The 25,727-nt window shown below is 45.2% G+C and overlaps 1 protein-coding gene across 3 annotated transcripts in view; it reads right to left on the bottom strand.

Annotated features, from left to right (window-relative positions):
- The window catches only part of CFAP44 (cilia and flagella associated protein 44), a 1,393,686-nt gene that overhangs the window by 973,593 nt on the left and 394,366 nt on the right, over window positions 1–25,727 (bottom strand). For all 3 annotated transcript variants that reach the window (XM_069635797.1, XM_069635796.1, XM_069635798.1), the window contains one exon: window positions 16,887–17,043. In XM_069635797.1, coding sequence (XP_069491898.1) covers window positions 16,887–17,043 — 157 coding nt within the window. The remainder of the gene's footprint in view (window positions 1–16,886; window positions 17,044–25,727) is intronic.

The following is a 25,727-nucleotide window of genomic DNA, read 5'->3' as shown; positions in this document are numbered from 1 at the left end:
GCAGAACTCGAAATTGATAATGAGAGTCGCCAATTGCGAACCTCAGGTATTTCCTGTGTTTGAGATGGATTGGCACATGGAAAGAAGCATCCTGAAGGTCCAGAGATACCTGCCAGTCCTGGAGCTGGAGGGCCTGAAGGATCTGAGGAAGAGTTACCATCTTGAACTTGTCCTTCCTGAGGAACTTTTTCAATTCTCGTAAGTCCAGGATGGGTCTCAGTCCTCCGTCCTTCTTTGGTATGAGAAAGTAGGGGGAGTACCAGCCCTTGTTCCTGTCCGCTACAGGTACCGGTTCTATGGGACCTTTCTCTGGCAGGTCTATAATTTCCTGCAAGAGGAGCGGATCTGGAACTTCTAGAGAGCTGTTCCCCGGTGGATGACTTTGAGGAATGTGTAGAAAGGGTAGGCAGTAACCCTGGGCAACTGTCTCCAATGCCCAAGCATCTGTCATTATAGCCTGCCATTCCATCAGATGGTGAGTTAACCTGCCCCCTACAGGTGTATTGTGTGGAAAAGCCTCAGAGTGGTTTGGGGCGGCTGATGCAGATGCCGAGGGTAAAGAGGCACCTGCTGCTGCTGCGGCGGCCTTAGTACTTTTGACCCGTCCACCTCGGGTGGATCTCCTTTGGCCTCTTTGAGCCGGCTGTCCTCTGCCTTTCCCGAATGCGGAATAACAGCGAAAGGACTTTCTTCTCCCAGAGGTTCCTGAGGGGCGAAAAGGAGTTTGGCGGATAGCAGCTCCTAAAGATTTTGCTGCTGCTTTAGAAGTCTGTAACTTTTCCAGACTGACATCAGCCTTTTTCCCGAATAGTGAAGAGCAGTCAAAGGGCATATTCAAAAGTCTGGCCTGTACATCTGGAGCAAAGCCAGACTTTCGCAACCACGCATGCCTGCGGATTGTTGTACTTGCCGCCATGGCCCTGCTGATACTGTCAGCGGAATCGATGCCAGTTTGAAGTGATTCGCACATGGCATCTTTGCCATCTTTAATAATGTTAAGGAAGGATTCCTTTTCCTCTCCTTTGGGTATGCAGTCAGCCGCTGATGAAGCACACTCCCATAGTGTGTGACTGAACCTGGCGAGAGTACAGGTGGCGTTGATGGACTTCAACGCTATACTACAAGACGAGAAAACTTTCTTCGCCATAGAATCGTACCTCTTGTCATCTCTATCCTGTTGGACAGTAGGGTAAGCGGTCCTACGTCTAGATGAAGTTGCCGCTTGAACCACCAGGCTCTCTGGAGTCGGGTGTTTTGATAAGTATTCAGGGTCAGCAGCTGCTACCCTATACTTGGCTGACAATCTTTTATTGACCGCAGGGATAACTTCAGGAGTTTCCCAATTAGATGTAATTTTCCTTTGTAAGGCTGCCATGAAGGGGACCACAGGATCCTCCTGTGGACCTTTGTCTAATATGTCTGTTAGGTCATCCTGTTGAAAAACAGGTGAAGGTGCAGACCAACCCATAAATTCAATAGTTCTTGCCATAAGGGTTCTATAGGGTGTTTCGGCATGTTCCCCTGGGTCTGGTTTAACAAATTCCAAAGTCCAGCCCACTTGCCTCATGTAGTGACTCCTGTAGGTCCTTCAGCCTTCTTTCCTCAGAGGTGAAATCCTCTGAAATAGGCAGTGGGGTCCTCTGTAACCCAAATGTTTCCTGGTCAGAATCTTCCCCATCTTCATAAATTGAAGATAGTCCAGGGTACTCTGACCTCTGAAATGGTGTAAAACCCATCTCTGAGGCAGAAGGAGCCAAACTCGTCATTATTGGGCGAGAAAACGTCAATGTTGTCGACGCCGATGTGACAGGCTTCGAAGGCGCCAAGAACGGCGTCGAAAAAACTGGAAGGGGTCTCGAAGAACTCGAGAGGATCGGGATCCTACTGGAGGACATCGACGATGGTCTCGGATTCGCGCCGGAGGCCCTTGGAATCACCTTTGGCTGTGGAGTGGCCTTGGTCTTCTATTTCATCGGTGTCGATGTCGGCGTCGATTATGGCATCGAGTCGATCGACTGATGCGTCGAGGAACCCTTCTACAACGGCGTCGATGGCGCCGATCCGTGCGTCGAAGGAATCTTCGACGACGGCGTCGAAGATGATGCCTTCTTACCCGATGGCTCGTGGCGCTCTCGGGTGGAATGTTTCGCCGGGTGCTGCGACTCGCAGCGTTTTGATTTTTTGGGTTTTTCACCCGGGGTATCACCCTCAGCTGTCTTCGAGGGGGTCGAGGCCGCATTCTCGAAGACGTTTAACATTTTCTTTCTGAATTCCTCCCACTCAGCTTGAGAGCTGTGTTTAGTGGGACAGGAGACCCTTTCTGGGGACACAGAAGACGAGGAAGGGGATCTTCGACGTCTCTTATTTGAGTGTCTTGATCTCGACGAATGGTGGGAGCTACTTCAAGATCTAGAATGGGAATGTTTTCGACGGCGAGGAGACGAATGCCTCGACTCAGCCGAAGAAACCTTCGAGGAGGTTTTGACTGACTTACCTCTCTCGAGCTTCCCCTTGCGCTCCTTCAAGGCTTTCGCCGTCATGGACTTTCAGTCCTCACACTCCGAACAATGGCGCTCGAATCCCAAGCACCACAAGCAGATCCTGTGTGGATCCGTTATTGACTTTTTTTACCACAGTCTCGACATTTCTTGAAGCCGGATTGCAACATCGTCGGTTCCGGTGAAGATGCCATCGAGAACAAGAAGGTATTATTCGAGTAGATCTAGAGTTATCCTGACAGAACTGAGCAACAACGTATTGAGGCCCCACGAAGTGCGGAAAAACGGAACTCAGCAACGGACGCAGCGCGTGGCTATTTATGGGCATGATGGCGTCGGCGCCGATACAGTGGCCATCGAGGGACATCGACTCGGTGGACGGCGACGCAAAGCACCCTCTACAGAAAAAATTTCTGAGGCCAGCAAGCTGGAAACGTATTATCAAAGATAAGGAATACGTCGGAGGACACAATCCCTTCGAACATAACTATCTGAAAAAATTCCCATGTTGTAAAAGGAGATCTTTCTACGTGAGAGTTAGGTTAAATGTTTTACCTTCACCTTGTGGTAACTGGTGCAAGAATGAAGGTAGAGAGAAGTGAGTGGCATTGTCGCTTTTGCATGAATGAAGTGATAGTGGAAACATTAAATCATTTGATTTATTGCCCAAGACTTTCTGGCAAAGAGACAAATACTTTAAGAAGTTGGTAATAGAAGACAACCCAATTTCTCTTGATGATCTAGGCCACTTGTTTGTGCAGGGAAACGTGTCCCTTATACTGGTGACTCTAAGACCCTATGATAGAAATTTTAAAGATGGATGATTTGGCTCTTTCATCGCTTCCTCCCCCAGGACTGAAACCCTCACAATCCGCCACAATACTGCATTACTGTTAAAAAAGCTAGTTCAACGCTATCCTCTGGCTTCTCCCATCCCATCTGTAGCAATTTGGTAAGCTTTGTGGCATGATTCAGTAAAAGTTGTCATGGGTTGGGAGGGAGATGGGCAATTGGAAAATGGGTAGGTGTATGTCCCTCATTATTACAAAAAGCATGCCTGCTGAGTATTCTCCATGATTGATGAATAGATACTACCCAGCCTCCTACGAGGGGAAGGTCCTCTTTGCCAATAGTCTGTCACTTATTTTTCTGACCATAGGAGCAGGGAGATGGAGGGTGCAGAGGTATAATTATTTTCCCTACAGCATCAAGAGTCTTCTCTTCTACTTTAAATGAGAAAGTTTAGATGGAGGCCAAGATGTGATGAGGAGCTGGATGTGCTTGAGGGTTAGCACTATGGTAAAGCTTTGCAGCAGTGGGGGCCCTCAACGTAGCTCCAGCTTATGGTTGACTGGCCCTTGGAATGAGTGGAATGACCGGGATTCCAGGACTCCATAAGAACATCAGGCTGCAAGGGCTGGATTTATATATATATATGTACACTATGATAACAATCAAACCCTCGGATAAAGGGGGCAATATAGTGGTCATGAATATGGATGACTATATCTATGAGGCAAGGTGGCAACTAAATGATTCCACCTATTGCATGGGATTGCAACATGACACTACAATACAATATAAAAATACCTTTGATGAAAAACTCAGGGGATGGCATGAAATGGGTCTGTTGGAGTGGGAAGAAAAAGAATATTTAACATTGAAGTATCCCATCACTCCAGCAATATACTTTGCCCCTATGGTAAACACGAGATTAAACAGAACCCTCTTCCATAGACACTAGGTCTACAAGTGGTCCCTGGCGCTCTGAAACACTTGTGTATGAGCGCGATACAAATAAAATATCATATCATATCTTTGGCTTGCTGTTAGAAAAAACATCTATCTTTATAGACCGCTTTTCGTTCCGATTTGTTGAAACACTACCCTTATACATCAGGGATACAATGGATTTTCTCAAAAAAGTAGGACACATACCTTGGCATAACTCATATCTATTAACAACACTGGATGTTGTATCCCTTTACACAAGTATTGAATATCAACTAGGCATGCAGCTGTTAAAAGCTTCTTTTTTTAAAAATTCCTTTTATTTTGTTTCAAAAAGTAAATCAGCGCCGCGAGTAGCACGTCCTGCACAGTGTCATATCGACAATAGAGTCATTCCCAATACATAATCAGTTTCAGTGCAGATGAATGACCCACATCAATTATCGCTCCCTTCCAGAGTGTCTGTCTGGAACCTGCCTCTATGCTTGCAGACCTCTATGTACATGACAAATATTGTTCCTAAAAACATGTACAGCCTAAACCAGTGCATGCGCTCGCCCCCCACCATACACCCCACTGCGCCCTTGCTCACCCTGCCAACCGCATCCTGTACCCCTACCGCGTGCCACACCACAGTGTTCATTCAACGAGGCAACCATACAGGTCTTCAAGGTGGCATAATGTCTGAGGGAGCAAACAATGGCTGCAGTAGTGCGTTCCAGGCTATAACATTGTTACTGACCTCCCTCTGTCCCTTATGCACTGCACAATGCCACACCACTGTTTCAGCTTCCGCCCATTTCGGTACATCCCCCCCCACAATACCTCTATGCAGCGGCCATTCCAGGGACTTGGACGCTAACCCAATCCTGCACTTAGCCAATATACATATGAGATCCATCATCCTAGTGAGCTGTTAAAAATTTCTTGTCAACCAAATCAGCAAGCTATAGTGATCACTCTTGTATAGCAGAAGAAATGTTAACATATTGTTGAGCACACAATGTATTGCTGCTTGATAATGCTTATCTCCTAAAGTTTTTTTGGGACGCTAACGGCCACGACCTTTGCCCCATCGTATGCTAACCTTGTACTGATCCAGTGGGAGAGAGTGGCATTACATTCAGAGGAATTAAGCAAATACACTGAGAAAAATGTGTCTTGGAGCTGTTACATAAACAACTTGTTTGTCATAAGGAACTGTTCCATCCAGGAGTGGTTACATTTTGTCACTGAAATAATGACAATCTACAGGATATCAAATTTTTTGAACATCTTGACAAAAAGAAGATTGTATATCTGGATGTAAAAAATGTACGTCAAGAATGATCAATTGCATAATACCACACACAGGAAATCTACTAGCACAAATGTGATACTACACGCAGACAGCTGCGATCACAGAATCTAAAACGTAGAATCTCGAATGGGCAATTCCTTAGACTCAAAAGATACTGTTCTATTGAAACAGAATTCATTAAGCATGCGCAATAAACTGCATGGAGGTTCCAAGCACGCAGACACCCCAAAGCAATTATAGATCGATCTTATCAAAGGGCCAAAGACCGCAATAGGGAGGAGTTGCTGGTGAAAAAAATACAACACCCGAATGTAAACAGAACCAGCTTAGATTTATTAGCACCTATAATGATCACGCTGATAGCATTAGAAACATTCAGGACTCACACTGGAAAATTCAGACCCAGGTATTAGAACCCATGTAGGGGATAGGCTCCAAATAACATTCTGGATGCCAGCCTCCATTAGAACACATTTGGTACCCTAATTTTTCCAGAACAGACAACAAGCAATATCTACCAACTGGTTAGCTGAGCCAATACAGGATTTTTTAAGTGCAGCAAATGGAAGGCCTGTAAGTATCATATGAGCATTAAAGAGTACACTCACCCACACACACGCAGAAAAAAGTAGCCATTATTAAACGTCTAACACGTGAAAGTTCCTTTGCAATTCATGTAATACAATGTGGCTGCTGGAAATGGTACGTGGGAAGCACTAAACATATGGCCAAAATGCACCTTTTACAGCCCATGCGTGCAATAAAAACAAAGATCCAGCATACACGCTGGCCAAACACTTTCATGAGGTACATTAAGAAGAATTCACCTAGTTCAGGTACTTTGTGATAGAAACTAACCACTGTCAGAAGGAGTCCCGATATATAATAGACCTTGATACTAATGTGAATGAAGGAATACATGGATTTCTGGGATAATGGCTATGTACAATCATTAGCATAAGGCTATATAATCATTGAGACAACTTTGTCAATACAATTTGAACTGAGTGGACTATCCACACACCAAGGAAGGTTTGGTTTCTCAACCTTTCCTTTTTAGAATCTTATTTATTTTTCTTTTTGTTTCACAGTCACTTTAATTGACATATATTTGAATAATATTGAGATCTGGTGCCTATTTTATATCCTAACACAAAAACCAAAACATGAGGATAAACAGGCACTGTTGACGAATAGGACATCATATATGTAGGATGAATGGAAGGTATAAAACCACATTGGTAGTTTCCCCGTCGATCTCTCATAGAATGACAGGATAATGCTGGTCAATATTAGCAAAGCATGACAATGCTTTTGAGCAGCACTATGCACTTTAATATCCCTGACAATGATTTGGTCAACAATTATGCTGCTATGCCTTGTAATCTTTGGTTAGGCATTACATCTATTACTCTTACTATACATCATGCATCTTATCATCACAATAACATTGGATTTTAGGTATGTGTGACCACATTTGCCATATAATAGACTTACTGTAGAATAATAGGACTATGCCTGTCAATTCCAGTAAAGCATGATAATGCATTTTAATAACCAGAACTGTGGCACTTTAATATTCTAATAGTGACTTAGATAACAAGTATGCTGCTATGTTTAGTAATGTTTGGTTATGCATCCTGCACTTTATTTTGGTTATACATTTTACACGTTATTAGCACGTTGAGTTTGGATCTTAAGCACCCATGACCATGTGTATTGATTATGGTGTTAATAACGAGCACACTTACAACTGTAAGATATCAATTATGTACCATGAGTCCAATTCTTAATGCAATAACAAGTTACCATGCGTAATGCTGCCACATTGGATAATAATTTGGGAATAGTAGATGCATTTTCTCTCATTTTAGCATTTCAAGCTATGAAATACTATGTACTTTAATATAGTAATAACTTAGTATCTCGGGTACCTTGACTGTGAGTGCCAACAACACACATGTGAGTTATAAGGAAATGGGGACAATACATTATATATCCTGCTTTATCTTTATAGTATCACAATGACTCATTGGGGAGGACTCTGCGATTAACTATAATAAGGAAGGAACAGAGGACATTTCCCTCCCCATATGATTTCATTTGAGCAGTATGAAATGTAACTGTAATAGACGAAGGACTACACATATGTGCACTTGAGTTTGTGTATAAAGGGTATGTGATTTCACACTGATTCCACTCTGAGGAAGCCTGCAGGGTGAAACCTGTCTGCTGAACTGTTGCACACCTGCTTTCGGATCTATTAATACATTTAAGCGCATTTGGTGGTCATAAGAAGAATGAAGTGCTGGGTCATCATTTCGGTGGAAAGTTAAAACGTCCTGTTGAGTGTGGAGCCATCTGAAAGCTTGTCTTCTCTTGTTAATTCATATATATATATATATATATATATATATATATATATATATATATATATATATATATATATATATATACAAACATCCTAAATCGAGGTCAGGACTACCAAATTACAAATCGCACCGTACATGAAGGGTAACAGGTGAGGGTGGAAAAACAAACAAAAAAGAACCCCCACTCAACTGAAAAGTGTGGAAGCTAACTGCGACCAGTCTACATCAGATTTGCAGTCTTTGGTCTGATGGAAGGCAGAGGCCTGATACAGGGGGGCAAGGACCAGGTGACTATGAGGGGCCAGATTGATAGACTCAGTAGGTTGAGTTCTAACCCCATGATATAGGGCTATAATGACCAAAGCTTTTTCTTCTTGGCATTTCAAGAGTCTTAGATTGCCTCTGAGCATTCCACCATTTTGCTCACCTTGATGTGCAGGGATTATTGTCACTGGTCCCTGCAGTGCATTGCTGTTACTGGTAAGTGCCCCCTGTCTAAGAGCTGGAGTGGTGGAGGACCTTGGTGTCTGCAGACCGGTGTATGAAACAAACAAATTGCCCAACAGGACTTCATCATCTTTACAGAACTCTAGAAGGGAGAAACAAGATTCCATGGGACAATGTATATCACAGCAGGTATCTGCGAGATGAGAGAAAAGCAGCACATGATGTAACCAGTGAATGGTGAGAAAGAAGCAACTACGGCGTACACATTAGGATCCCCGCTTGTCAGCTGGGATCCCTGCATGAATATAGCATGAGTGTATAATTGGGTAGCCGAATCAGGTGCTTCCTGCAGGACCACTTGAAAATGGTGAGTGGGTGGGACTTCCACCTGACTGAAAGAAGGTTGGTGGGCCCTTTATCAACTTGGAGAATCTCAGACCCACAGCAGGAGATGAGCAGCCGGCCTGACCAAGGTGCAGGTCCCTAGAATTACAACAGGGCAATTAGAAAAAACAAGAACAGAGAATGGATATTATTTAGGAAGGCCAATAAAAGGCCATAGAAATGAAAGGCTAGAAGTGGGAGAAGATGAAACTGTGAGCACTGGATATTAGACAGGGAGTCGGTGTGAAGGAGATAAAGGAGGGGAGAACCCAAAGAGAGGCCATAAAATCCAAAGAAGCAGCCTATCCTTGAAAGAAAACACTGGGCAGTAGCGCCTGGGAAGAGCCCCAAGACTGCCGAAACAAAGGGCCACATGTCTGCAGAACAAGCACATCGAAGGTTCCAGGATTTTGACCCCTTTGTCAATACTGGCAAAGGCAACAAGGCTATCAGGGGTGAAGAGTTTTTGACACCCTTTGCAAATTTGTTTGCAAATCTTTTGACATCCTTGTTAGTAGTGTGAAGAGCACTAGAGTCCTTATGAAATATAAGTGCACCATATGCCTTATAGGATAGAGAGGAGGCAAAGATACCTGATAGCGGGATTAAAATTGAACTGGGGCACTATAACCCTGGATCAGGAAGAAGCAGGCTGGGCACCATCTCCTAATGGGGATTCCAAATAATGATCTGGGTGCCCTGTGTAGAGTTCCAGTGGAAAAGAATTGGCAGGGTGATATAATCTTGTGCCTGTCAACTGAGACAAGAAGCTGCTAGGCACAATATTCTCTTGATGGTTTTTGGTTTAGAGAACCTGAGGAAAGATCAGTATCCCCCTTAGGCTAGACACAAAAGAGTGAATGCCCTTTCCAGTGCAGATAATCCCTTAGGCCATGTTGGTATTTATCTCAAACCCTTTCTATTTGTAAACAAGCTAAGTATGAATCTTTACTTCTTGGGTCAAATGTTTGGCCAGACCACCATACTCTTAGAAATAAATCAAGGGATGCTTCGAGGGGGTTCCCACAGGTCTCTCCATGGGGTTTCCCTGTGAATCCACAGAGTGGACAAAGATGTCAAAACCTCAGGTTTGAGGCCTAAGATCGGCTATAGAGACAGCAACCTGGGATTCTGCACAATATTAGGACTGACAAGTCCCTCAGAGAGTATTGTGGCGACCAGGAATGACGAGCCTGAGCAAGTGGTGCCATGATGATTGCTATAAACATTTATTTTCACAGAAAATAAACCTATCTATCGTTAACTCTAATGGGGTTTCCCTACCTTTACTAAAGGTAACTCGGGTGCTCATCAGGTAGCCCGTGAAAGTCCAAATCAAAACACACCGTCCCAGTCAAAAAGGATCCTATGATATCCCCGTCAACACAAAAAACAATATACAGTTCTGGTTCTTCTCATAGCCCAGCAGAAGGACTTCCTTCTCCTGGATGTAAAAGTGTCCCGAAACGCCAGGGTTGCTTAATGTAAAAAATCCATTAAGTTCTGTCATTTTCTAATTCAAAAGCAAACAAAAAACAGTTCTACAGGATTCTCGTGGGGCTAGGAGAATTACCCCTTCTCCTAGCTGGTTCCCCAATATCTCACAGTTCTCAGCAATATTTGTAATTCCTTCATGGAGGTATCACTGACTCAACTTTCTTCATATTCTTTATCCTGCCCCCACTGGAACACAAAGATGTTCCCCGAGACCCTTTCGACTCTCCAGCAGCATACTCTTGTGGGACTGCCCTGGGAATGGCATTACAAAGTGGTTCACTACTTCATCTGCTTCTTATAATCTCTTATCTTCCCGCCCACTCCCAGACTATACCTGTTCCAGTTACCTTCTCCCGGGGAACTCTTCCCCGGTTTAGCCAGGGGTCGCAGGTTCACTCTTTATACTTAAAATTCTTCTTCCACGCTGTTTCTGTGGCCTGCTTCTCGCCACTGCTGGTTACTGCTAGTGGCCTCGGCTTAGTTCTCAGACCCCTTGGTCCACTCACGACAGGTCACACCACCACAGTCTCTTGCTTTCTTCACACATTTGTCTGAGCCGCTCTGCTGTAGTCTCCGGTAAGCGGTCTCAGCGCCGGTGTCGGACCTTACAGTCCACCCACTACAGGTCACACCACCACTTTTCTGTCTCTCCAAGTTCACTTACAAGGGGATTCTCGGACATCCCACTGGTTCTCTCTTCAGTTTTGGAGACATGCCTCGCTTCAGCCTCCCGAAGCCCAAGTTCAACCTTACGGGCTTCGTTACGACCCCCTCAGTAACTGGGTTTTCCTTCTGGACGTACAACAGCTCTCAGCATACCAGAACCACGCATGCCACTGCCGGGTGGGTCAGAAGATGACGAAGAACACAGTCCTTCTTTGCTATTCAGTTTAAATAGAGGGGCTGGCCCCCGCCTAACGTCAGTCCAATTGACAGCAGCTGATCAAGCCTATGTCCTGCGTGATTGATGCATTCTCAAGCTGTTCTTCGTCCCTGTACTTTTCACGTCAGGGTGGTTTGATATTTTACAATAACACAGTTTCGACGTGAGCCTATGTGTTGAAGATTTTATCAGAAGAAATCAAGACACTGCAAACAAAGGACAGGTCATAGAAAGTACCAATATGAATCTAGGCGTTCCCCGATGTGTCAGGGATTTTGCATTAGTATTTATGTATGTCATTTACAGTCTGTCTTGGATTAATGTTGAATATATCTGGTTTTTGTGTCTTATGAATTGATGTTCATATGTTGATTTATGTTGAGTGATATATTGTTGTTTTGCATATGTACTTATTTTTGTTTTTAACTTTTAATCCATGATTAAAATAGATTCCTTTTGCAGAATTCAGATAGCAGAATTGGGTGGGTACTGTGTGACACTCTTTTTTTGTTGATGAAGATTCGGGCATGCACATCAGCCTGTGGGGTGTAGGTTTAAGGGTCATGTTTCCCAATCGCGTCCTTATCCCCAGGAGAGGAATCCCTCTCCATGAGATCCTACCACATGTTACCACCCATAGGGGGACTATCAGTTATTGGTCTGACCTTCCTATCCTCATGGAAAGGGGGTTTCCCCAGGGGAGTAGTGATGTTATCTGAAGGGTCGTAACAGTATGCATGAGCCTTATGCCACCTAGTGCAGTAAAAAAATCAAATAACCGCCCTGACACTAGGGAGTCATGGGGAATCGGTTGGAGATCCAGTTCGGTTGAAGATCTGTTCCTACGTGCTATCCCTAAAAGAAAAGTGCTTGCAGAGCTCACTGCTTTGCCAGGGATCGTTGGGGCCAAGGCACTCAAAATACAGAGCATGTAGATTAAATCCCACAAACTGTTTATTATAGGCGGTGCAGAGTCCAAACCCCAAGGTGTGCAGGCCTCAGGCGTAAGGGTTAGAAATACAGATACGTTTTGAAAGTGAGGCAAAAACTCTTGTTCCGCTCGTAAAGATGTTGCCCCATCAGCGCAGAGAAAAGGACTTCTTGGGAATGTGAGCAAGAGCATATCCAAAGGTGTTTCGGAGCCGGCAGGTCTGCGTCTGAGTTCTTGACTCCGTTCTTTTTTAATTTCACGCTGCTTCACATCACAGGGACTTTATTCCACAAGTATGGAGGAAAAGAGACAGGTTGTAGGATTATAGAAAAGAAGATGTGGGGGTTGGCCTGGCCATTTATACAGCTCTACTATCATAGAGAGTGATTATAGAAAGAATTTGAGAAATCATGGGTACAAAGGAATGATGGTTATTGTGCTCACTATAATCTGGAGGTTATTCCCAAAGCATGACTTGTGGAAAAATAGTTTGCGATTGAGAGGTCAAACTAACACATCCATTGTGCACAAGGACTGATCAAAGGACTTGGAACAGAAGATCAGAAGGATAGTTTCCCTACTTCCAATGGGTGAACCAGACATGGGGCCGTGGGGTCCAAATGGTCAGATAAATGATATTTGCTTTCAGGTAGCAATAAATAAATAACCAACTGAAGGGCTATTGGCTACAGAGGAGAGGCTTCCTTCTGCTGTGCTGGTGGTAGATGAAGTGGGTATGTGTGGGTTAGAATGAGATATCTTGTATGCAAGTCTTGATTGTGTCACCTATTTATGGAGGAGAACAATTTTAATTCTTCATACTGCAATAGGATTATTATTATTATTATTATTAAAAGCATATAGATCACGGGGAAGCAGACAACTGATAACCCCTGAAAGCCTGGTTGCAAGACTTCGGAATAGACCCGTGGTCTGCAATCTTTGGCCCTTAAGGCATTTTGGACTACCGCTCCCATCAGCCACAGCCAGCATAGTCAGTGGAGAGGATCATAGGTGTCTTAGTTCAAACATTTGGAGAGAAACAGGTAGCAGGTCCCTGGAATAGACCTTATGGTCCACATTTACCAATATAGCTGGGCAATACGAAGCCCAATTGTTGCAATCATTATTCTTTCTTAAGATGATCGCAATATATGACGGCTGCCAGGATTCCAGAGTCTTGCCAGAGCTTTCAACAAAATTAATAACTACAAGGAAAAGCAGCGCCACGATCATCAAAAACTGATCAGCATGCGGTAAGTACCTCTGCCTTTGACACTCAGAACAGTTGTATTGATTTTGTATTTATTGAAATATTTAGAATGCTTTCGCCAAAGAGCTTAACATATTAATGGAAACGATACATTAAAGAAAGATACAATACAATAAGATATAGATAAGATCTGTCATGGCCAATGTTTTCTGCGATTGATTACCAATAAACCCAAACTGGCAGCAGTTAATTCAAAGGGCATGGGGGCACACGATTCAGAAAACCTGGTCAGAGGCATGTAGGAATAAAGCCACTCTACATATACAAATTAGTATAATAGGAAGCAAGTATTGCCATAGTCCTATCCGGCTCACTCCTGGATCATCTTCATCCTCTCCTTTTCTGAAATCCTCAGATGTCCTTGTTGCTCATACAGTAAGAAAGCCACTGCCTTTGCTTTACTGATTTTGTTGTTCTGTGTAGGTTTGTGTGTGTGTGTTTCATCTAACGGTTGTCCAGCAGTTCTTCCTTGCATAAAGAATTCATTTCTGCTGTTGCCATCATCTAACTAGATATGCATCATTCTGAAGGTGTAGAATTAAGTATACAAAAGGTATATTCATTTTTCACTATTTTTGAGTTCTTGAAAAAGAGCTAACCACCTCTTTTGTTGCTCAGCCCTGATTTACTAACATAATAAATGATACGCAATTAAGAACAAGCATAATTATAATATGTATATTTAATAAAGAAATTAGATCCATCTCAACATAGATGGCAGAGGGGCTTGGACTGGCGATCAATTGACTGATGTTCTACATGAATGTGGTTAAGTATTTAACGACTAACAAAGCTAAAGTTAATAGCTGAATTTCTTTAGTGTGCTCGCAGTCTGCAGAGTGCGTTGCCGGAAGCCCAGGTCAAAAATGATTGCGCTCAGAAGTGCGTCATGCTGTGTCCTGGGCTTCCGGATACGTGCTCTGCAGAGCGCCGAATGAACCGGGAAGTCGCCGGCTGGAAGCCAGAGCCCGCAGCAGGTACGTGGGGGAGGGGACAGGAGTGGGTGGAAGGGGGCAGAGGGTGCTATGTAGCAGCTAATGCTTCAGGGGGGGTATCTGCCAAAAAGGAAGGGGAGAGGGCCATGCACAAAAGGTTTCACCAGCGTGATTGCGACCTTATGTGCTGCAATTGCGGGCGCAACCTTTTGTGCGCGGGATACAGACATAGAACCTTGTATATATGTGACAACTTCAATTATAATTTTGTTCCCATCTTGGGCAGAAATTTCAGCCCAAAGAGATGTCCAAAACCTCAAACTCAAACTTATTTAGTGAATGATAGAATCTTTTAATCTGGTCATTGACATCATTTTGCAGCTTTGGTATAAATTTTGTTCACATGTGCAGGGTCACTATTCGGTTCTATGTCTGTAGACGGCGCCCCCCCCCCCATCAAGGAGGGGAGAGGCCCATGCACAAAAGGTTGCACATGCAGGATTGCGACCTTTTGCACTGCAATTGCAGGTGCACATGTCAACTGGCGGAGCCAGCAGGATCCAGGAAGGCAGAAAGCTGACCGAGATGCCAAGAAGGAAGCAGGAAGCTCAGGGGCCGATCCAGAGTGGGGGAACCACTCAACAGTTCCACCAAAAGAAGATCCAGGTGCTCCTTACAGCGGGACAGCATAAGAAGGGAGAACCGCGCCACCCGAAGGAAGTGTAATGGGGCAGAGCCGTTGCAGCCCGAAGAGAATCCACAAGGGTCGGGAAAGCCCCACATCTGATCGCAGTAGCCAGGTAAGACCCAGGATGATCGCGGACCGGGAGAGAAGGTACGCATGTCACTGGGAAGGTGCTGGGGCCCGAGAAGGTGGTGGAGGGCCCAAAAGGGGAGAGCAAGTCAAGAATACAAGGTCTTGGACCCTAACCAAGGGGGAGAGGCGTTGGTTTACCTTGGGTCGCACAATAGTATTTGGCAGGAAAGTGAACCAAGTCTATCAGAAGAGAAAGCGACACAAGCAAAGCGAGTCTAGGACCCGCACCCACAACAAAGCCGAAGATGTATGGTATGGGACCTTGCCCAAGGGGGGGAGATATTGGACCTCATCACGAGTTGGGCAGTAGTCCTTAAATGCGGCGGTCATCTTATTACCGCCGCATTTAAGGGTTGGCCCAATCACGAGTTGGCACAGAATACCAGTAACGCTATTTACTTTGGCGATATCCCAGTGCAATTATCGCTGTGATACCACCAAGGATCTGATAGAGCCACTGTCATACTTTGGGTCTCATGATAGTACTTGGCAGGAGTATGAACCAAGTCTATCAAAAAGGAAGGCAACACAAAATAAGAAAGTCTCTGACCCTCACCCATAAAAGGGAAGAAAGGTCATCAGCATTCCTTCATAGTCACAGTATCTGACAGAGTGGTAAGCTAGGTGAGCGGTGCATAATGAAAGCTATGGAAAACCAGGGGAAAAAGCTATACCTCCTGACAATACGAACTGCCAAGAAGCCTGAGAGAGGCCAGGGGAAGGCAGACATTCCTCCCACCAAAACGGAACTATCAGAGGAGACTAAGAAAGGCCAGAGGAGGGGAGACATTCCCCCAGCAAGGAGGGTGTTATTTCAGAAGCCTGCAGAAGGGCAGGGGGAAGGGACACATTCCCCCAGCAAGGTTTGTGTTAATTCAGAAGCCTGAGGAAGGCCAGTGGAAGGGAGACATTCCCCCAGCAAGGATTGTGTTATTCCAGAGCATGAGGAAGGTCAGGGGAAGAGAGACATTCCCCCAGCAAGGATTGTGTTATATCAGAAGCCTGCGGAAGGACATGGGAAAGGAAACATTCCCCCAGCAAGGAGGGTGTTATTTCAGAAGCCTGCAGAAGGGCAGGGGAAGGGACACATTCCCCCAGCAATGATTGTGTTATATCAGAAGCCTGCGGAAGGCCAGTGGAAGGGAGACATTCCCCCAGCAAGGATTGTTATTTCAGAAGCCTGAGGAAGGCCATGGGAAGGGAGACATTCCCCCTACAGAGATTTGAGCAACCAAAAACCAGAGAAAGGTTAGGGTGAGGCAGTCATACCCCGAACATCACAAACTGGGGCCAGAGGGGAGAGAGTCATCCCCCTGGCCAAGAGAGCTGAGGAAACCTTTACCCACAAGATATCATAGTGAAAACAACTACAATAAAGAAGGAACATTTATTGTGAACAGGGTTTTGAAATACCTGGAACTTTGTGTTATTTCAAAACAGGACTCTAACCCGAGTAAGAAGGCCCTCCCCTCAGACCGCAATCTCAATTTAGAACTGTTGAGAAGGAAATAGGATTGTGACAAAGGACGGTGGACTCTTTATTTTGGACATCCTGACAGATTCCATAGTGCTTTTAGTTGAGTTAGGGAAGCCCCCCGTACCATTAGAGATAGTTGAGGTTTTTCCTCCTTTATTTTTATTTAATAAAGTCTTTACCAATCACCATGCCACCATTGTGTCAGACTTGTACTTCTGCACCCTTACAGTATATTTTTGTTGGTGACCTCAGGTTTTCAGGGCAGGTCATTAATCACATTCAGTTACCTTTCTACGTTGGTGGTATTATTGAGCAGAAATTGGTTAAATGCTGAAGGATACGTAAGTTGCAGCAGGTTGGTAGGCACCCCAGAATCTGGCGTCACAAACGCCAGAGGGCAGACGTCATCATATTTATAAAAGAAGTTATCAGGGATTTTGTGGACTGGTTTCTCACGTTTCTTTTTCTTTGGTTCTTCCTCCGGCTCCTCAGATACTTCTGCAAGCAAGAAAACAGTTCACATTGCAATGGATTTCTGAACAATATTCTGGTTACAAATGTAAGATAGTCATACAACCTTGGTGTAGAAGGAAAATGCAGATATATGCAAATGAATATCTCAGGGAATGTTGATATCAAATGTTTTTTGAAGTGAAACTAAATGTAAGAAGAAGAAATATACTGATTCAGGCAAATATTGCTCTATTAACTAACACGTTTTGTATTCTGCTAGCTTAGCCAGTTATTTTACGCAGAAATACGTATACTGTGGTAAATCAGACATACCAATGGACAAGTCGTATTTGCAACTGGTCAATTTTATTAAAGGAAATAAAACCTGTCCTGACCAGACTTCAAAGGAGCTGGTGTTCCCTATTCTACAAAAGAAATTGACAAAGAAAAGAACCTGTGTGCGCTGAAGTAACTGTTACAATCAGTTCAGTGTTCATTCACAAAAACCTAGTCCACCCAAAGTCTATCCCTACCACTAATACAGAACTTGACAAACTTGGCCTGAAAATCAGCTCTCTACCCACGTCCCCAGAAAACATTTTCTTATGTCACCAAACATTTATTTGTCTCATGTCCCATGCAATCTGCTTGGCTGTGCAGTTCACAATTCAGGTTTATCCATGTCTCTGTTATTCCCTTTCCTTATAGGTTCTTCCTGTCGCAGGTTGTCTGCAATTCTGTGACTGAAGGTCTTTCACCCCAAATTGGGGTATCTTGGGTTTCAATCCTGTTTCTACTATTCGGTCTCTCAGCCCATTGTGGGCTATTGGGTTTGTCACATCTTCGTGGGGTATCTTGATTTTCAGCCTAGCTTAGGCTGTTTGGCTTTCCCACCTTTTGTAGGATTTCGGGCCTGTCACACCTTTTGTGGGGTATCAGGGTTTTCACCTTGGTTCGGATATCTTTTTGTCTCGCCCCTGCTCGGGGTCATTTGACCTTTACCTGGCATGGGATTTCTTAAATTTCACCCTGACTCGGAAATCTGTTTCTTCCACCCTTGCTTGGGCTCCCTCTGGTTCCAGTATCGGTTTCTCTTATTTGGGCTCAGGGTGACTTTGGTTTCACCCTGGCTTGGGTATCTTGGTTGTCTTTCCCCAGCCTGGGGTCTCTTGAGTTCCACACTGACTCGGATATTTGTTTCACTCGCCCTGGCTTAGTCTACTCTCTCCCTGTCTCAGGGTTCCTTAACAGTCTGTCTTGACCCTGCTTGGGGTTTGGCTGGGTCTTTCCACCTTGCTCCCAACTTCCAGGAACCACTGCGTACCTGCTTCGTTGCTGCAGTATTCCCCTGGGTAGGCATTCTCCTCGGCTGTTGAGGAACAACTATGAGATTTCCTTGGTGCTCATCGCCTCCGCCCTGTGGGCACACTTCGGTTTCTTAGTGTTTGCGACTTCGGGCACCAGAACACTGTGCTTGTAGCAGTCGGGTTACTTCTGTGGTAACGATCGAGGCTTCACTGCTTGGTACCACATAAGAGTGGCCAGCCTCTCATGGGCTGTTCAGCGTCGCCGCCCTGCAAGCTGGCTGTGTGATGATGCCTCCTGGCTCTGCTCCTCAGAAGGGCCTCTGCTCCAGTAGCTTACTGTGCAGGTTCTCCTCATCCTCCCATCTCAGCAGTCCTTTATATTCTCCTCTGTAAGAGCAGTGGACCATAATGGGTTAGGGAAGCTCATAAGAAGTTGTTATCACCAGAAACCATATCTGCCATTATAAAAGGGTCACACACAGTATCCACATTTGTAACATCCATATAGCAGCAAACCACAGGGCTCTATTTTAAAGGGAGGCTGATTAAAATCCCTCCCTGGGGATGTCTTATGCCCTAAGAGGGGTCAACCACCGTACAATCCCACTTGCCCTTCCTCTAGGGGGTGTTAAGTGTAGCAGGCTCACCTCCCTATTCATAAAGATGGTGGCTGCCACTTTGGGAGAAGGGACAAATCCCTTGATGCGTGTCAGTACCCATGGTTCACAAACAGGAGCAGCTTCAAAGGAATGACTCATAATTGTATTAAGGATACACATCTGTGCTGGCTATCTCTTGAAGACTGGGGAAGTGAATGTGTAAGGCTTAGTGTGCTTGCCTCCACATAGAATACCATTGTGCTAATTGGGAGGAATTAAATCCTCCTTAGTGAAGTCCTAAGAAAGGGAATTCAATGTACTGAAAACCTATAAAAGTGTAGCTCAATGGACAGGTTAACACAGTATTGGAGTGCTTGTGGATAGTGTGCTGTTTGTTTCCTGGTTTAAAATTCAGTGCTGCTATTAATGAGTTGACGAAATAACATCAGCCGAGATTTGAGTCTGCGTCTGGTTTTTGCGACATTGGGGATCAACCAGAGTTGCTCAACATAGCAGGAGTGCTGTCTAAAATAATGATGACATGCTGTATGTGGACATATTCAGACCATGACACAAATACAATTACTATTTTTGTGATGGCACAACTAAAAGCGTGCCAAAGTAAAAGAAACAGAAAATCAAATTCAGACAGTCAAAACAAGCCAAATGAATACATACACCATTGCAAGTTATTGCCATCAAATTCCCAGGTTATCACACCATTCGGGAAGGCTGTGTAACCACAGTATTGCCAGGGATTACCATCAAATGGTCAAGTACTGATTCCATTATCAGGGATTGTTATCAGTTGCTCAGATATCTACCCGCTGGGGAGGACATCCAACGCCCCCAACGTGCATGAAAATACAAGCTTCAAAAGGCTCTGTAGAAAAAGGCATACAGCATAGATAAAGAAGCCCCACACATACAGAATTCCCTGTGCAGACCAACAATGCACTAGTAGCCATGCTTCCATAAGCCATATCCCTGAGAGGCAAGTAAGACATAAAGCACATACCTTACACTTGAATATAACCACATATCTTTAACAAGTATAGTAGCACTTTACAATAGTCAGGGACACATTAGGGGCACTCATAATGATAGCAAAGGACAGTGAATTCTGACACTAATCGAATGAACACCACATGTAGGCCTCATAACCTAGTTAGCTATCTCTGAAGCATGAAAACCCTCACCCACTCAACAGAAATTATCAGCCAGGCCCTTGCAAAGACGCACACACATACAAAGCTGCAACTTTCCACAGCAAGACTGAATGTTGCGCAGTGATTGGTTAAGGTAAGGGGAAAGTGAACACATTCCCAGGCCTGAATTGCAGTAGTGAGGTAATGAAAGAGCTACAAAGAAGTAACTAAAGCTAAGAAACAAACACTGCACGCTGATTGGTCAAGACGCATCAGCACAGCCGACTTCCCAAGCCTGTGTTCAAAGGACATAGTCAGTACATCAAAACATATCATAATGAAGGTCACAAGTTGGTAGGAATTAAGCTATAAGCAGCTAAGAGCATGCCTGTCAAGACAAAATAATCAAGGAACAACACTGCTCTCAGTAGGAAAAAACTCACAGAAAGAGATCCAATTGCTAAGGTGGGAACCATACAAAACACCATCGCACATAGAATAGAATTACTCAAGTTCCAATGATTTTCATGAAAACATATGAACACCCTCCACAGCACATACTCAATAGTAGAAAAGAGTATATGTATAGTATTACAAGCTATACACATATATTCATATCATCACAAGAGAAAGAAGTTTAGAAACATCTTAAGCCCTGTGAGAAACCGGAGGGTATTCTCCCAGTAAGACCTTGAGACTCGCTTATTCAGGTGGTCAGGACACGGCCATCGCTGTTGGATCCAGTTCCTGGGGGTGGACCAGTGGGGGAGGATCACCTGGGTAGGGCAAACTGGGATTATGCTAGTGGGAATACCCAAAGTGAGACGCAGTATTCTACCAAAGAGGAAGAAGAGGGCGAGGAACTACCTGCGGTTTTCTTTCGTTATTCCATTTCTACCTCCCTTCTACCCATAGAAGATCCCTTTGTAAAGTCCTATAAAGCCTACACCTCTAATAAACCAACTAGAAGTCCAAACCTTGTGGCATCTCAAAGCCGCATTTCCCAGAACCCCCGTTTCCCGGTACCCTACCTGCATACTACAGGCCATTCTTTTTAACGCCCCTCTTGTCAGTATTTCCCGCCCTTCCCATTTGTGCAGAAGAAACACTATCGTTCCCACTACTCCCCTTGTTTATTTTGTGAACCCTATTAATTCCATCCTTTTGATTGTCATCTTCAGAACACCCAATCTGCTCAGATAAAATACAATTCCCACAATCCCCTATGTTCTGTCCTCCATCCCAGTCATTCGCACCCATTTCACAAACCTTAGTCATTCTGTTTTTCTCAGTCTACCACTCAACCCCCTTTTTACAATAGCACCGTGTCCCAATCCTGTCCCGTAGGACATTCCAACATGCATACTGTTTTACGGACTGGAAATAAAGCTGTTCACCTGACAAAGTCTGGCAATTAATTCTAAACACACACACCCGACGGCCCTTCCTTTTCCCCACAGCAATAAAAGGTGTAGCCAAAGAGCACAGTACGAGCAAGGCGAGTACAGCAGACAGCACAACGAGACGGCTACCAAGCGGCAATTCAAACGAAGGAGAAAGATGGTGGGAATCGAGAGGGTGGCAAGGAGAGAAGTGTCTTGCCCTTTTCGTCCCAGGCCCAAGGAACTTTCTTAGAGGAAGACCTCGAACAACAGCACAAGTGTCCTGCAGCAGATGTCAACAGTACATGGGGCGAGCTTATAAGCAGGAGCGAGGGAAGCTCCTGTGCCCTTGCTACCGGCCTTGACTCCAGAAAAGCCAAAAGCCAAACAGTTCATCACAGCCGGTGAGTAGAGGGGAGAACAGATAAGAACCAGGCTATGTTGAGTGACAATCACAGCAGTGTCAAGCTTCGAACCAAAGCTATTGAACTTTGAATGAACTGTAAAAAGTATGAATGGGAGACCAGCTGCAGAGGGAAAGCGGCACCACATGCGTGCCAATTCGAGAGACTCTGGTGGAGCCCCATATTGAGAAACTATAGAAACCAGAAGGCCATAGGAAGGCCGCCAAAGGAACTCAAAGTGGTCATAGCAGAGGGTCAAGCAAAATCCCGTACATTCGAAAGACTTTGATTTGTGAACTGGCATGAAAGCAAGGGAAACATTTGAAACCAGTGGAAAGCAAAAGAAAAGGGTCCGAGCCCGGACGAGGGAGATCCAAGGTGAAGTTAAACTCAATACTGGCAGTCGAGTGCGGTCCGAGCCCAAACGAGGGAGATCCAGGGATGAAGTCGTCACCAAGGGCTGGCATTTGAGAGAGGTCTGACCCCGAGCAAGGGAGATCCAAGGAGTTAAGCTATCACCCGAAGTTTATGAGAAAAGAATAAGAGATGCAAAGAACTACTACTGAGAAACAGATGAAGCTATCACCTGAGTACTGACAATCAAGAGAGGTCCGAGCCCGGCAGAGGGCAATCCAAGGGCAAAGCTTTCATCAAAACTTTATGTGGAGAGCCATACGAGAAGGGTCTTCCCAGAAGAGGGGGACCGATAGGTGAAGTCATCACCCTATTTGAACTATGGAATACAATTGAGAAGCGTCAGCCCATAAGAGAGTGTGCCAGGGGTGAATCGTCATAACCTCGCAAACTTTTATTTGTTAAAGGAACTTTTGTTTTTGTTATTGAAACACATCAGACCCCGAAGGCAAGAGACTTTCAGAGGAAATGAGACTTGGTCATCGACAGTCCTGAGAACTGCCATTGGAACTGACGTCTTGTGCTGGAGAAGCCTGAGACAGTACTGTGCTCCAAGCTCCCATCCTACCCTGTGCTAAAACGTGGGGAAGGGAGTCCCAAACCACACCATCCTGACTTATTATTTGAAAACACTTTCTTTTCTTGAACATTATCCCACTCCCCCTTTTGGTATTAGTTGTGAGGTTTGGCAATAGTTTACCTAGTATAGGCTCTTTTATTTTGCCATGACACCACCAGGATTGCCTTATATTCATTTGATGGTCGACCTCTGTCACCCATCTTAGATTTAGGTGTAGATTAGGCATTTTTCCAACCTGCATACCACTTTCATTGTTCAATAAACATCCTTGAACTGTGATCAATTGTGTCTGTCTTACTTGTTGTCACCATGAGTTTCTCACAAGCCACCAGCCCATAAGGTCAGAGGCAGGGCAAATTGAATCAAGAGAAAGGAAGGGGAAGCAAGTAATGTTTCCCATGAGGAGTTGCAAGGATGAACTGGCGATTAACAGTTCACAATGATGGGAATGGTAATACGGAACAATGAGTTATTTTAGGAAGAGGATGCAAAAGTTATCATTTAGTTTCTCCCACTGTCACATCTCACACAGTGATTGGTTGAAATCTATCAACTCACTCACGCCACACATACCAGGAACAGCCAATCAAGTACCAAGTTTAGAAGCTACAAAATAAAAAAGAGTAGCATCCAATCAGCATCATGACAAAGGAGATGATCTCAATGCTAATTAATTAATAAACTGATGTCTTGTTATGGTCACGAGGATAGAATGAGCCAATAGGGCTAGGTATTGTATAGATTCACTGATGGAGCAAATGATGATGCTCAGTCATGAGGCCAGAAAAGTGTGAAAAACCTGTAAAATCTTTTTGTTATTTCACCTCTGATATTTGCTATACATACAGCAATTTTCTGTCACCATGTTGAAAGTCTTTTTGATAATTCCCCAGCCTAGCCTCTGCATATAATAAACTTTTGTTTTTCTCATATCTCGTACATTATTTTTGGCTCATCAGATTGATTTTTATTGTTCGATTTGGGACTTGCCGTACATATTTGGTGGCCTGTATAGGGAATCCAAGTCTTTCGGGATAGTTGTGGGCTCCTACGCCACACTCCTGGGAAAGCGAGGTCTGCCTGAAGAGAGCAGAAGACTGCACAGACCATGAGGAGGCAGCAAGTGCTAGGGTTACCTGGAAGGTTGCCCGACCGTTTCAGGCCTGAGCCCGGCCCCTTGAGCATAGGCCATTGTGGAGAGAGGCCAGTGCACCTGATCGGAGCACTACAACGGGAGAGTGAGCATGAATGCGGAAGTGGAGTGAATGATGGTGTGAACCACGTGGTCTGGGGGGCGTGGCTTGGCAGCCATGGAATAGGTAGGAAACCCTGTGAGCTCCGTGATCCGACGACTTGATCCGACCGAGAAACGCATACTTTTTGATCAACGGCGGCCCAAAGAGTATGTGCAGGCGTGGGAAGGCACAGGGCAGAATATGAGCAGGCTGACTGCCAATTTACAGCGGAGGGACGGTCGTATTGTTACTTTGTTCGGAGAAGCCGGGCGCAGAAGGGACATCAAAATGGCCGAAGACGAGAACAAAGAGATCCCGAGAGGCGCATCCCTGAGACGGAGAAGCTGTCTCCGTTCGACAACAGCAGAGGAAGATCGCTAGGGACACGAAATAATCATCACATTGCCCAGTCCGGGTGGCCGCAGTGACAGAAAAGCAAGGGGAAAAAGGTTGGTGGAGTGCTCGGAGCGGAGTGTGGATGATAAAAGGAACCAGCAGATATCATCGGCCCTTTGAGGACAGTAAGAACCCACTCTTGCTGGGACTGAAGACCACGGGTGAAGGGGCTGACCCACGGCTCAGACGCAGCGCCATGTCTAATAAACCCCCAAGACTGAAGAGTAAGCAACCCACATTAGAGGAATACACTAAGACGCCACCAGGCCCGGAAGAAGCCAGTAACAAAGACAAAGCCCACGTTGGGAGCAGTGCCACTATGGGCACGAATAATGAGGTCCTTGAAGCGATCGCCGATCTGAATGCGGCTTGGGAGACCAAGCTCGAACTGGCGGTGGCAGAACTGAAAACAGCGCTGGAGCTCCAGGATGGGGCAGTGTAAGAGGATGTGAATCTGCTTCGGCAAGACGTTAGGTCCCTGGCGGAGCGCACGGAGAACCTCGAGAAGGAGATGGGCCCTAACACGGCGGACCGTGCTTCCAACCGGTCGGAGCTTCACGCCCTGGTGCAACGAGTGGGTAATCTGGAGAGCAGAACGGAGGAGGCGGAAGGACGAGCCCGGAGAAATAATATCCGTATTGTTGGACTACCAGAAGGAGCAGAAGGCCATAACCCCACGGAATTCGTTGAGACAATGTTGCTACAAGAAATCACTGGAGGAGTGCTGTCTCCGGGGTTAGCGGTGGAAAGGGCGCACAGGGCCCTAACGAGGAGACCGCCGCCAGGCCCACTTTCGCAAAGGGGGGACAATACAAAGAGGTGCAGCAAATATAACGGCTTACCCGGATTATACCCTGGCGGTGCAGCGGAGCAGAATGAACTTTGGGGCAGTCAAGAGGAGATTGCGAGAAGCAGGTCATAAGTACATGCTGCTTTACCCGGCCAAACTGAAGGTTTTTCACAAGCACAGAACTTTGTTTTTCGAAACTCCAGAAGAAGCTATGGGATGGCTCGACACGCAGGGATGCCCCCAGGAGTCGGACGTACGGACAGGAGAAGGAGGTGCTGAGGATAAGTAATGAACGAGAGGGGCACCGAGGGGTCTCAGAACTTAAGACTATGGGACTTGGATATAGTCACTAAAGTAGCTTGCGGGATGGTGTGATCAGGCTGGGAGAAACACATGATCCGCGAATATTGCGATTTAGACTTTGACTAGGAGCCTTGCAGGACCAACCTGTACATCCCCCATTTAGAGTTTTGT

Source organism: Ambystoma mexicanum, chromosome 7p (genome assembly GCF_040938575.1).
Source record: "Ambystoma mexicanum isolate Mex_15411 chromosome 7p, UKY_AmexF1_1, whole genome shotgun sequence".
In the NCBI taxonomy this organism is placed as follows: domain Eukaryota; kingdom Metazoa; phylum Chordata; class Amphibia; order Caudata; family Ambystomatidae; genus Ambystoma; species Ambystoma mexicanum.
The sequence above is the reverse complement of the archived record's forward strand: the minus strand, read 5'-3'. Positions and strand labels throughout refer to the sequence as shown.